The following is a 13,734-nucleotide window of genomic DNA, read 5'->3' as shown; positions in this document are numbered from 1 at the left end:
CAATCTTTCGCCGCGTGTGTGCTGTCTGAATAATTTATTCCTTTTAATACACCGTGTCCCTCATCGTCCCATTCGCTCGTTTGGTGATTATCTCGGTTGTTCGTTATTTGCATAATCCGTCGCGAAAAGTGCATCGCGTCTGCACAAACGATGGCCAGATTGCCAGTAGCGCGACTCCTTTCGCTGTAATCGGACTCGAGAGAGTAATCGAGATGAGTAATCGTCCCAATATGTTCGTGATATCCCATTGGAATTATTCACAGGATATCTATTCCAATTCTATTTCCAATTCTATATATATATATATATATATATATATATATATATATTTAACTTTTCTCTTTTTTACTTTATTTTTAACTTTATTTTTTTTACAAACTGAAAACTCGCGTAATTTGACAATCGTAAATAATACGAGTAAAACAAGTTACAGCGCACAAGCGAGACAGTCAAAGAGGAAAAGAGATACTTCGAGTATCGACATGCTTTTTTCAGAGAAAGAGAGAATATTAGTACACAATTATATATATAAATTAATATTTCTCCCAAAAAATAAAAATTAAATTTATTAACTTAAATTTATTAATTTAAAATTATTAAATTTAATTTATTAATTAGAGTTTTAAGTAATTAGTATTTAGTAGAGTTTAAAATTGAAAGTAAAATTAGGTACATTAAACTTTAAACTAGCTATTCTTTGATAAAAAAATTGTTCTAAATTGAAATTTATTATAAATTTATTATAAAAATTATATATATTAATGACAAATAATCTGACTTTTGACAGTTTCGAATAATTGAAATTGTAATGTCGCGATTTTGGGAATTATTGAAAAATTTAATGCGGGGTGACAAGAGCATGCGTGACAATTTTCTATCTTCAGATAAACTCGCGTGAGAGCAACGCTAGAAGAACATACAAAAGCTACGACGTTGAGAAGCGCTTCTTGCCGGATAATAAATCAATAATTCGTGTACATATGCGACTTCCGACCGTGGGAATAAGCGAGCCGGAGAAAAGAGCATCGTGCACATATGTCACATGATATTTTTTTTTCAGAGCTCGTTTGTCTCCGGAAAGGGTCGATTTGCATTCGATTATGCGACAGAGTTAGTCATTTTTTTGCGCTTTTCTTCCAAATCACTTCTAGGCAGGAAGATGAATAGAATTCGCGACAATTCTTTTTATAGCGTTCGATTTTACCAGATAGATATTTTTCACATAAGCCTTTAAAGTTATTCTCATTCATATATCATCGTGGTAATTATTTCTCTTTTATCGTGACAAATTGTACAATCTATTATGCTATCTTATTTTTTAATATACGTTGAAACAAATTTTATTCTTATTCACTTTTAAAATTTCTGGTCCCTTTATTTTCAATATACTCCATTAAATATCATAAGCAATAACCCGGAAGTTTTGATAAACAACATATGACTTGTCTCTATGCTTATTTATTTGATAACCTTTAAACTACTCTCCACAGCGGAAGCTATTTTTAATCTTGTAAAGGGATTATGTACAGACAGATATTATTAACCCTCCGCTGGAAATAACAGTCTTACATATCATCGCCATTTTTAATTACTTTTTACGCATACGTATTATCCAATTTACATTTCTGATGTGTCTCTGCAGAAAATGCTATTATTTTCATCGTTGCGTATATTTATTTAATTTTTGTTTGACAAAAATTGAGATTATTTACACATTTACATGGATATTTATTCTTTAATTATTATTTCCTTTTTCATTTTATTAACAGTCAGCTGATAGACGCTCGAGCCTCATTTTATTATATTATTTGCGTTTTTTTGCTGATGCGTTTTCCATGTTATATTTAATGTTTTATATATACACATACATATAGGTTATTTGCAAAACATTAATCAAAAATTCTTTATTATTGTAATATGCCCCCTATTTTGAGTGCATGGTGAATAACTGATCTCTCTCACTTTAATTTGCAGAAAAATGAAGCTCGATCTGGACCGGGAAAAGGGCCTCGAGCTCTTTGGCAAGCTGATACGTACGAAAAACATCGAAAGTCTGCAAGGTAATCAGTCCAAAACCGGTCCCGAGCCACTTCATCCAGCCGACTCCAAGCAGAAATTACAGGTAACGACAATAATTCTTGATATAATTTTTAAAAATGTTTGCAAAGATCTCACACCTTTTGGATTCTCACAGTAGTAGTATAGATTTAGTATCTTAAATTGTGAGAAATTTTGACATTTTGACAGAACTTTCCCCATTTTTATTTACGGTATTATTAGGTCAGTCATTTTATTTCTTCCAATTGCTTGCCAGAATTGCCAGAGTTAAATGAGTAAAGGATGTTAGTGAGCTCAATGTGAGAAGAAAAGCAATTAAAAATAAATGTGTGGAGAGTTAGGTTTAATAGTAGGCATTTAACGGTAAGCATTGTTTCTAATTATCAATTAGAGTGACACGCTGACTATTAGAGCGGCGGAAATAAGAACTCCTGGTTACGTGTACCTACTAATAGAAATTTATAAGAAAATTGTCATTAATTTAACAGAAAAGGAAATTTCTGATAATATCACAATTATAGAAAAATGTTTGCACATAGAATTAACGAGGTATAGAATCGTATAATATCGTTTGCTTGGAATTTTTTCTTTAGCAAAGCCTAAAGTTAAACCTAAAATACTTTTTGGTTTTATTGAAATTGCACAGGTAGCATATGTTAAACTTGCCGAGGATGACAAATCATGCATATATAAATTAATTTTTTCGCACTTTTTCGCTGGTGATGCTTTGATCATTAGCAATGTTGAGTAATTTCTCAACGATTAATGCAAAATGCCTTCATGTAGATATAATAGGCGATTCGCATCGCGGTATTTCTGTCGGCTTTCATAGTCTCGTCTCTAAAATAAATACAGTAAACTTTTGCATCTCTAACTACGGTACTGGCCGATGTTACAAAGCCATTATTTTGCATCGGTGGACGTTTCCAGCAGACGGTACCGCAGTTGCAACGCACATAAACTGTCGCAAAGTTTCCCAATTGCCGATCCACTTTCTGTAGGAAAGTAGCACAAGCTCGACACACATACACAAGCAAGATCGTGGTTGTAGCTAAGGCGCAAATTTTATCTAATGCGAAAGCAGCACGCGAGAAATCCGAATGGAGGCTATCAAGCGACACAAGGGACAAATGTAGTTCGTTACGCGATAGTCACTGAAAACGGAAAAGTATTTTGATTGACATTGCTTAAATCATTCCTTTGTTTCATGGAAAAAGATTTAATTGCAAACTTCAATAATTTAGTTGAATATTGCTGAAAAACGTATATTTTATTTCGTGGCAGAAAAAAGATTTGCCGAGGATATTTTTTTTTTTTGCGTAAAGTGACAAATTACGATGTAGATTTTGTCTGCATACATTGTACATACATGCGCAAATATTTTATCGATTTATATTAGATTTGTAAATATTCGTTGTGAAGTTACCCATGTTCATCGAATTAGATACATGTCGTGAATTTTGTCCGAAAGTAAATAGATGTTAAAGTACGCGTACACTTTGTCACACTTCCGTCAAACTCATCATTCATTGCTTTCGCCAAAGTACACGCAGTCTTAGAAATTGTAAGCGTTGCGATCCAACGTGATAAGCGACATTATGCATTTGGGACGATCTTTCGATTAGCGATCCCCGCGTAGGGATTTCCGGTCCCGAGTTACTCTTCCAAATTCATTCATTATTTAGTATATTATATAACTCACTTCTAACGCATAAAATATATGGAATTGCGCGAGAGACGATAATTTAAATGTCCGCGCAGACGATAATATTATTATAATATTAATCTTCTCATATGCTTATAATCTCAACAAACTTAATTAATTATTTTCCAATTTTATATCTTAAATATTACTTGTCCAAGAAAATGCAATTAAAAAAAAATACATATTGAATATAATTAATATTTCAAAAAATTATCTTTTAAAGATGCATCTTGAATTTTCGTACTTGATTCTATTTTTCACGTGTTTAACCTGCATTTGAAAAACTAGATTTTGCAATAAAGCTTATTTTAAAATATCGTTAATATTATCTCAGAGTTTTTCAATTTAAATACCATTAAAGAATAAATGATCTGTTCTAGATTGGTTTTTCTAAAAACAGCAATATTTCTCGTAGACCTCAAATCTTTTTAAAATTTCTGTAATTTCGTGCAAACGCATAAATCAGCGTCAATGTTGCGACATACTAATGCAGATACAAAGGTAATAATTCACGCGGGATTTGCATTAATTTACATCGTTGCATTCTTCCTATTTTGAATTTGGCGACGATACATTTGGCGGATCAATGCCGGATACTTCGCAAAATTCGACATTGATCGTGCAAAATGCATTTTCCATCATTATCACACAATTACGTTTCTCTCTCTCTCTATAGAAATTGACTAATTATAATATTACATCGCGCAGATAATTCGATTTGCTAGGCATTAGAGATTATGCAATTCTTGCAGTTAATGTTGCTTTGATATATCATTTCTCTTTATTGTCATTTTTTATTTGTATTATTTTTTTAATTCAATAACTATTGTAGGAAATGTTATTATAGTGCAGTTATATATAATTAAATATATAATTAAATATATGTGCTCAATGTAAAAAAGTTCTTCTTAATTATAATTATAATCGAATTAACACAAGATTGCAAGATTTTTTAAAATAAATGTTTAAATATCGTAAAGTTACATGTATAATAAAATATATATTATAAAATAATATATACATGTAAAAATAATATATATAATAATATGAGAAAGAAAATATTCTTGAATGAAAATAAACGAAAAATTGTTTGAGCCTCGATTTCGATCCGACTATTCATTTTATTACAATTACCAAAAATGTTAATAATATCATACGATGTGCGAAAGAAACTTCACGATTGCTTTATTTTTATCAGCACCAGCATTTTAGCCACTCTCATGATCAACGTGGGAAAGAACCCCTGGCACACCTGGAGGGTTTCGCGTTTATTAATAACTATCGGAGGAAAGTAGTAAAAATGGCACTGACATTCTAGAAAGAAGTCGAGTAGAAGATGCGACTGTTTTTACAAAGATGCGTACAAACATGAAATGCAACGAAAAGATATTTTGTCGCACTTTCCTACAAAATAATTCGAAATCATGTCCCGCGTACCTTTTCTTATCGCGCTCGTTATATTATTTATCGTACTGTTGTATGTGCTATTGACAATAGTAATTGACGATAATGCACGATATCAAATATCTTTTCGCGATGATTTACCGATTTTTAAAGGTGAAATAACCCGATAAAAATCGGACATGTGTGAAGAATTTATTGTTTGAAATAAAAAATACGATCAAACAAAATTTTTTCCGGTTGATTATTTTTATTGTGAAAAAATTTAGAAAAAATTTTTACGTAGATATAATATTCAAATAAAATAGACCTGTTTTTTATTTAGGTTAATCGTTTTACACACACAGAGAGAGAGAGAGAGAGGGGGGGGGAGAGGGAGAGAGGGGGAGAGAGAGAGAGAGAGAGAGAGAGAGAGAGAACCAACAAATTTATATATTTCAGTTTTTAATCTGTGAAAAATGAGTCACAAATGAAGTACAAATTGCAATTTTGTTTTGATGCAGTGAACTGTATTATTTTAAAAAAGAAAATATGTTTATTTCAACTCAGTGAAGAGCTTATTTTAAATTTATATAATTAATAAGTAAATTGTAAGTCTGATTATTGGGACGATATTAATTGGAATTTATTTGAAATTATTTTCTGCCATTTATCATTAAAATTTGTTTAAAAATGCAAATTTCCTATACATCTTTCGGTTATTGTTTGCAGAAGTGCCTGACGACTCTGGACCTGACGTCTTTAGGAGTTGGCTCCTGCGTCGGGACAGGGATGTATCTTGTCGCAGGAATGGTGGCGCGCAGCGTTGCCGGACCTGGTGTCGTCATCTCATTCATTATCGCAGCCATTGCTTCCATTTTTTCCGGTGAGTGTATCAGTTTAAAAAAAAATTACTTCTCCGTCATACACATTCGACACTTTTAACGAATGCACCGTGTGTGATTTGAAATGTATTAAAAGGTCATACTTGCTTATCGATTGTATTCGCATTTACACCCGTCCCGAATAGTTTGCAAAGTTAATATCAGTGTTATAGTGAGGTTTATCGGAAACGAGATATTGTTGTGTTCTATCTAAATTACACAAGTCGTAATTTAATCGTTTCGCTAAACATCGATTGACGATTTAATCAAAATTGTTTTTCGCGATTGTTTTTTCTCATGGGCTGATTATATCGATTTTTATACGATCGTGATGTAATAATAACAGTGGGTCGCCAATTTTGTATAGTTTACGCGAACGGAATACGAAAACAGGGATTTAATTTTGCTGCAATTCACAATTCTTGTGGTCGAAGAAACGATCATGAAAAAAAAAAGAGAGAAAAGGATGGAAGTAGCCTTTATTCAACGGCAGTAAGGGGGTTGCGACTATTTTTACGAACAATCAATTTAACGATGGACAGCTACGTGTGCGCCAACTGTATCGTGTGGGTGTGATGTCAATGCTTCGACAAAGGCGGATACTCCTAACTAGACACGATGTATGACAATTTAGGACTAGCAAATATTTAATCGAAAGATCTATAAAAATTAAATGAATCTAATCATCAATATATGTTAATATATAATTATGTCTTTTTTCTCTTTGTTCTTTTTTTCAGAATTACAATTTAATAATATGCACGCGTATATTTACATAATGTGTAAATTATAAGGATTGAGATTTGAAATCTTACGAAAAGACTCTCAAGCCCTCGAATTTCTATATTTTTTTGAAAGGTATAAAATATATTTATAAAAAGTAAATATTATAAATATTAATTATATTTATAAAAAGTAAATACAGTTCTTCCCTTGCTATTATAGTTTATATGTCATAAAATGGAAGAATAAAAGAACGATTTGAAAAATGATGTGCACGGAGTTAAGTCAGTCTTCCGGAGAAAATTCAGTTATCTCCCGTAAAATGTGCAACACGTTTCTCGCAATTGTTAGTATACGATGGAGTGACGTTTTTGAGGATTTTCTTGCCGGAGAGTTTTTGCAAGAGATGCGATTCAGATAGCACGATAAGTTAGATATTTTTCTCATGCGTAGAATACAGTACAAGAGAGAATAACTAATCTGTAGTGTGTGCATGACCAGAGATAAGAACCTTATTCTCTCCGTGAAAATATGGATTTTGGTGGCGGTATGTGATCTGGAAAATTTGTCTTCCGGGCGCCCATATATCATGATATAAATCTGTCGACTGTATAAAACCGCGTGCGAGAGGGTTTAAGTCGCAAACACATAATTCTCCAGAATTTCTCTCACGTCTTGAGTGTTTTCGATGTTATCAGATGCGCAGTTGGAGTGTTATTATAGGAGGAAATTTTTCATCAAATCGAAATATTAGAAAAGCAAGTTACAAATTTTTCAGATGAAAAATCTAATGCTTTCCCTCTCTTTCTCTTATATAATTTAAAATTATATTTTATATTTTTAAATATAATTTTAAATTATATATTAAATTATATATTAAATTATATATCAAATTATTAATTTTTAAACATGTTTAAATATAAGAATCGAAAACTAATAGAATTTATATTTTCAATTGTACATTTATATTTTTAATTTTCCATAGAAATGCTCTTTTTTAGAAATTAGATATCGTGCAAACAATTAAAATTGAATTAACGATCTGTTTTACGAATAGCTTACTTTAACAAGTACTTACGTTTCTTTATAGATACTGTTACAGGTATATAAGCACTTGAATGTTACATCAGTTTATCGTTACAAGTATACTCGCGCGTTACCTTACTATTCGACACCGAATTCCGGCTATCGTATCGATAACAGTTTGTCGACTATTTGAATATCGATACTGGCGACTCGCACAAAGCGAGCGCCGAAAATATCCCATCAAATAAAACTTATGATTTATCGTACGCGATATGAGGTTCTAAACTGTAAACCATCGTAAACTGTTTCGTGTGTGTTGCAGGCTTGCTGTATTGCGAAATTGCGAATACAAATTTCAAGCCGGATACAAAGGCCGTATCTCAATCAGACTTGTGTTGCTCGTGTTGCTGGCAGTAGATCCTTTCATCGACTGCAATTTAATACCTTAGCTTACGCTCTTCATCATTTTACGTCAATATCCGCGTGTCTTGGAAGCTTTTTTTAAATTTATAAAGTAATTAGACCAAACTTATAATCAATACTTTTTGCCAAGGGATTTTAATGATGTTTTAACTGCATCTTTTATGAGGAAAAGAAACTTAAGAAGAAAAAAAAGTACAAGATATATACGTTGGAATATATTATAATAAATTGAAAAGTGGGAAAGAAATATGACGCGTTTCAGTTATCATTTCGTTTGATTGCGGCCATCCTCTTGGCGGTAATTATCGATCTAACGGATAAAGCTCTAATTAACTCAGTATTCAGAGGAATACCGCTGCTGTGTGCGCGAATTAATGGCAGGATTAAAGCTAGGGCATGGCACGTCGTGGTGTTGTTTAATTAATTCGTTGCATTGTTAATAAGCAATGTTACTAGGCTACCAATGGCGGACATTACGCAGTAGCTGACCCGTAATAATCTCGAAATCAACGCTTTCATTAGATTCTAGATTCTAGATTCTCGCAAAAGGAATCCTCTCTTCTGATTTAAGAGCAAAAGCAATTGATGCAATTTAACGATAAACTATCATGATTATTGTACGATTATTAATCCAATCTATCTAAATTTTTCTTTTCAAATCTCAATTATAGTTAGTTTTATTCCTCTACATTTTGATAATGAGTTTAATAAAAAAACAATGAGAAATATAAACAAAAAGTTTTCAAATTATATTCTATTTTGTGCACGTACAAGTATTTAAAAATATCAGATGTGATTGATATAATTCGTGATCAATTTATATTTTTTATAATAATCTAACAATGCAGTTTTATTTTGTATTTTTCTAAAAGTACATTTATTGTAGATTATTTACATTCATGTTATGTATATTATATTTATTATAAAAATTAAATCGATATTTATAAATAAACTGATCACGTTTTCTAAATCGTATCATCACAAATTAAGAATTTATAAAAATTGTGGAGTATAAAAAAAGTAAAAGTTTATTATTATTAACTATTACTTAAAAATATGTTAATAATTATTGCTGTGTATTGAATATTTTCTTTTTTATCTATGATTAAACATATGATTTAATATGAAATATACATTAATATTATAATATAAATATGTTATTTTTTAATTATTATATGTTAAGTGTTTTTTATTTATTCGCAATATATAAAAAGTCAAAGTCAACAAGAATTTTGTAATTTTCCAAAAGACTTTTTTTTTCTTAGATTAGGCGATTTTATTTCAGTCTCTAGATCACAATAATATTACGCGACACATAAATATTGAGTGTAGCATCAGTGAAGATTGGATTCTTTAATCTTGCTCTGCCTATATCGTGTATGTCATCAACTAGTAGAAGTAATAGCGGTAGTTGACAGATAAAACAATGTCAGAAATGCAAAATCGGGATACAGTAGTATTCGTCCGCTGAATATATCCGTTCTAGGCAACGTAGTAACAGTTTAACATTATTAAACTGTAGGGAGAGGAGAAGAGAGGGAAAGAAAAAGAGAGAGACTCAGCGTTCATCTCTGAAAAGATGTAAGCGGACGTAAAGCGGATTATATGACATTCATATAGACGCACGCGGATTGGACATGGAGATTTATTCCGCGACGTAATCCGCATTGAAAGGTTGAACCGACATTTAATCAGTTGGTTACATGTTACCGAAGCATAATGATCGCTTGTAATGAAAATAATAATATTCTATTGCAATGCAGAAAATACATCCATACTGCATAATCTGCTTTTAGAAAAGCTTTCATAAAATTAACGAATTTAATACACTGATTATTATCATATATTGATTGTGTTCTAATTCATAAACTTTTGTGATCAATACCATTCACATTTGTTAAGATTTTTATTTAAAAGATAATCGTTTTACAGAAAATTTTTTAATCGACTTCAATTTTTTAATATTTTTCTTATTTATTAAATTTATCGTTAAATATTTTTTATTTGACGTGAGTATGAAATTTGCACAGGATGAGAGTCGAAATAATTTTTTCTTTAATAATTTTATTCATTAATAATTTAATTTATTAATAATTTTTTCTTTAATAATTTTTTAAATTTTTTAATAATTTTTTCTTTAATAATTTCTTTAATTCTTTAATAATTCTCGATAATATATTTCTGGACAAAATTAAAGCATAATTTTTTTCACTTTTTCTTTAAAAGCTGATATTTAAATTAGATATTTAAATTATATTGAAAGCTAATTTTAAATTTTAACGAAAAATTTTAAAGAAAAAGTGAAAAAAAATTATGCATTAATTTTGTGCAGGAGTATATTTGACGCTAATATTTCTCTCGTTTGTTTGGTGTGATTACAGGGGCGTGTTACGCCGAGTTTGGAGTACGAGTGCCTCATACGACCGGCAGCGCTTATATGTACAGTTACGTGACAGTAGGCGAATTAATAGCATTCATTATTGGATGGAACATGGTGCTGGAGTACCTTATAGGTACGAGTGCATGTGCGTGCGCCCTTAGCGCTTGTCTAGACGCATTGGCGAACGGTGCGATCTCCGAGGCGATAGCCAGCAGCGTCGGCACCATACTTGGTGAGTATTCTTTACGCATATAAATCATCAATTCCTGTAATTAGAAGAAGGATTAGAATGATATAGATTCGTGTTATTTCACATTTTTTTTACATTTTGTCAAATATCTCTATTTCACTTTTATACTCTAGATTCGACATTTTTTCTCTGTACCGCATTGCTAAAGAAAGATTAAATATTTAGATTATTTTTATTATTATTATACAATCACACAACACACTGGATAATAAAAATGACAATTTTGGTTAAATATTCAAAGTACGTGGGGGATTCAAGCTATAATTTTCGGAATATTCTATATACTTTCACCTTGGTCTCGGACGTTTCTTCGCGCGTCAGTAAACCTTAAAGTTTTCCTACCAGTCGCTCGTAAAAGCGTGAAACGACGAGTTGTATTCGTTGGCATCGTCGTTGAGGGCGACGTTGTAGAAATTTACGAGCAAATACCCGTTTTTTCTTTATATTTTTTTTGTCAACTCCTGTCACCGGGCTCTCTTGTTTTCTGGCTTAATCGCAAAACGTTCTCCATGTGTCTCTTACAATATGATGAAAAAAAACGGTAATTGAAAATAGCGAAAAGGCAAAAATGATTTTGGCACTTGATGGATGTCGTGCGTAAAATTACGTCAGTTACAAAATTTCCACGTAACTTTAATTGGCGAAATATTAAAAAAAAAACGTGTTAGGTGTTAATAGCAAAATCCGTGTTTTTAGTTTTTCAATTTTTTGATATTAAGTCAAGAGTATAGATTAATTCTATAAAATAATAATGTTCAATATATCTTTGATTCTTGAAGAAACCAAATAGTTGAATGATTAAAGCGAATTGTTTCTATACTATTGAATTATTTTTTTTATAAGACGGGTACATCAAAAGTTAAGTTTTCCATTAATCTTTCGCTGATTTTCGTCGGATAAAGGACGCTAGTCTGAGAGCAAAAAGTTGCTCGCTAGACAAACATAATACGCTCGTTTGAGAATGTCAACATTACCGGGGTGTAAATTCGAGAAAAATCTCTACGTTTGATCCAATTTTCTTGAGCAAACTAATTTATTGACGTGATTAGGCTTTTCGCTGACATACAAAAATGAAAGAATATTAATAATAGCGTTGGATATCATGTTTTTCCTTGTTAGTGGGGTATATCCGGGAATAGCTTATTTTAATTTTTTAATGACAAACTTGGAGATAATTTTTTGCAAAAAAATTTTGGAATTCCCGCGAGTCTTTAATATGAGACCTTTAATATTAAAATATTTAAAAAGGCCATTCACATACGCACATATAAATTTAACTGTTTTTATTATTTAATCACAATGAAAAGTTTATTTTGCAAAAATTTATTCTGATGAAAAAGAGGTCGAAAAGAATCTATTAGCGAGATTAAGATCAAGGATCCTGGGACACCCTTCAAAAAACTTCCATTAATTTACACGCGAAACGCCGCTGGCGAAACGAATTGATCGCGCATACGAGCGCGAATTGTAGACCATTTAATGAGGGTAATTCTCGTTATACGGTCGTTTTATGAATATTTCGCAGTCGGTGGCGCTTAGCAACGACATTAAGCAAATGCTCTCTAATGTGGACATTGATGTTGACGAAGATATATTGAAAAAACGCCGTGAGCACTTTACGATTTTTAACTGTGGCGTTTTTAGTGAAGAAGCTTTACTATTATATAATATATTTTAAAAACAGCTAGATATATTTGGAAATAATTTCCACATAAAAATAAGAAAATTTATTATAATGTAATATAATAAAATATAATAATATAATAATAAATATACATAATACGATATTTTAAAATATTCCCTTTACACACATAAAAACTCCTTATGTGTCACAGTTGATAAATATGTATTATATATTATAATATGGCATACGTAAAATTTATTCAGGGATTTCTCTAATTAAATGTGAATATAAATTATGGCAAAATTAATATTGGCGCGTAAGAGAGAGAGTTAATATCGTAGAAAACTCCTTTTTGCACAATATCCAGTGCATTTTCTTTGTGCTGCAATTCTTTCGGAATTTCTCGATGTCTGAATCTTTTTCCGCGGCATTGTTAGAGAGGAATCCGACGTTAGAATTCGTCTCTCATTAGAAGAGAATGATTCAAGAGCGAGACGTGAGTGATTTTTCATGTTACGACGTTTTCTGCTTGAATCAACCTTTTTCTGTCAGTCAATTTTACGAGTAATTCACGAGGGATCTTCTCCGTTCGTTCTTGCCAGTTTCTTCGTAGTTGTATTCTCGAACACAGAATATTATATTGAATACATTCTATTCTATCGATTTTACTTTCATCGTAAGTTGATACTTTTATTACCCCAATCATTAAATAAAGTATAGTATAATTATATTGAATAGAAATATTTCAATTGCATCACATTTTCTTGTATATCTATAATTCTTGTATAATTTTATGGTATAATTCTTGTATAATTTTATGGTATAATTCTTGTATAATTTTATGGTAAATTCGTTAACTCGTCCAATTAGAAATCTCGTCAAAAAGCTCAATATGAATAATTCATATGATTTTAGTGTTACTGAAATTAATTAATTACCAAAATGATTAAAATGCAAATAAAATTAATATCATTTATTGCTTTGTTTGATGTGAATAAATATTACATAAATATTAAGCATTATATACACATCATTTTTTATTACATTTATAATTGTTATTAGTATTATACAAAGTATAATATTATAATATCGAGCATAAAGTAACTTTTTTGTTATAACGTTTTTGTGCAATGTATTTTACTCGTAATAACGATGTAGTAATAAATTAAAACTTTTGATAGTTCTTAATCAGAAACTCTAATAAATACAAATAATTTCGAGTCAATTATATTATCGTATATTATCGTTATTAATTAAATAATTCTGTGTCAATTATATTAC

The 13,734-nt window shown here is 30.8% G+C and overlaps 1 protein-coding gene across 2 annotated transcripts in view; it reads left to right on the top strand.

Moving 5' to 3' along the window:
- The window catches only part of LOC105257404 (probable cationic amino acid transporter), a 62,157-nt gene that overhangs the window by 29,339 nt on the left and 19,084 nt on the right, over window positions 1-13,734 (top strand). For both annotated transcript variants that reach the window (XM_025409466.1, XM_011268000.3), the window contains 3 exons: window positions 1,975-2,122; window positions 5,876-6,029; window positions 10,581-10,811. In XM_025409466.1, the coding sequence (XP_025265251.1) occupies window positions 1,979-2,122; window positions 5,876-6,029; window positions 10,581-10,811 (529 nt within the window). In that variant the 5' untranslated portion in view covers window positions 1,975-1,978. The remainder of the gene's footprint in view (window positions 1-1,974; window positions 2,123-5,875; window positions 6,030-10,580; window positions 10,812-13,734) is intronic.

The sequence above is a fragment of the Camponotus floridanus genome, unplaced genomic scaffold, assembly GCF_003227725.1.
Source record: "Camponotus floridanus strain SB8 unplaced genomic scaffold, Cflo_v7.5 scaffold267, whole genome shotgun sequence".
NCBI lineage: Eukaryota > Metazoa > Arthropoda > Insecta > Hymenoptera > Formicidae > Camponotus > Camponotus floridanus.
This window is presented reverse-complemented; position numbering and strand designations above follow the sequence as displayed.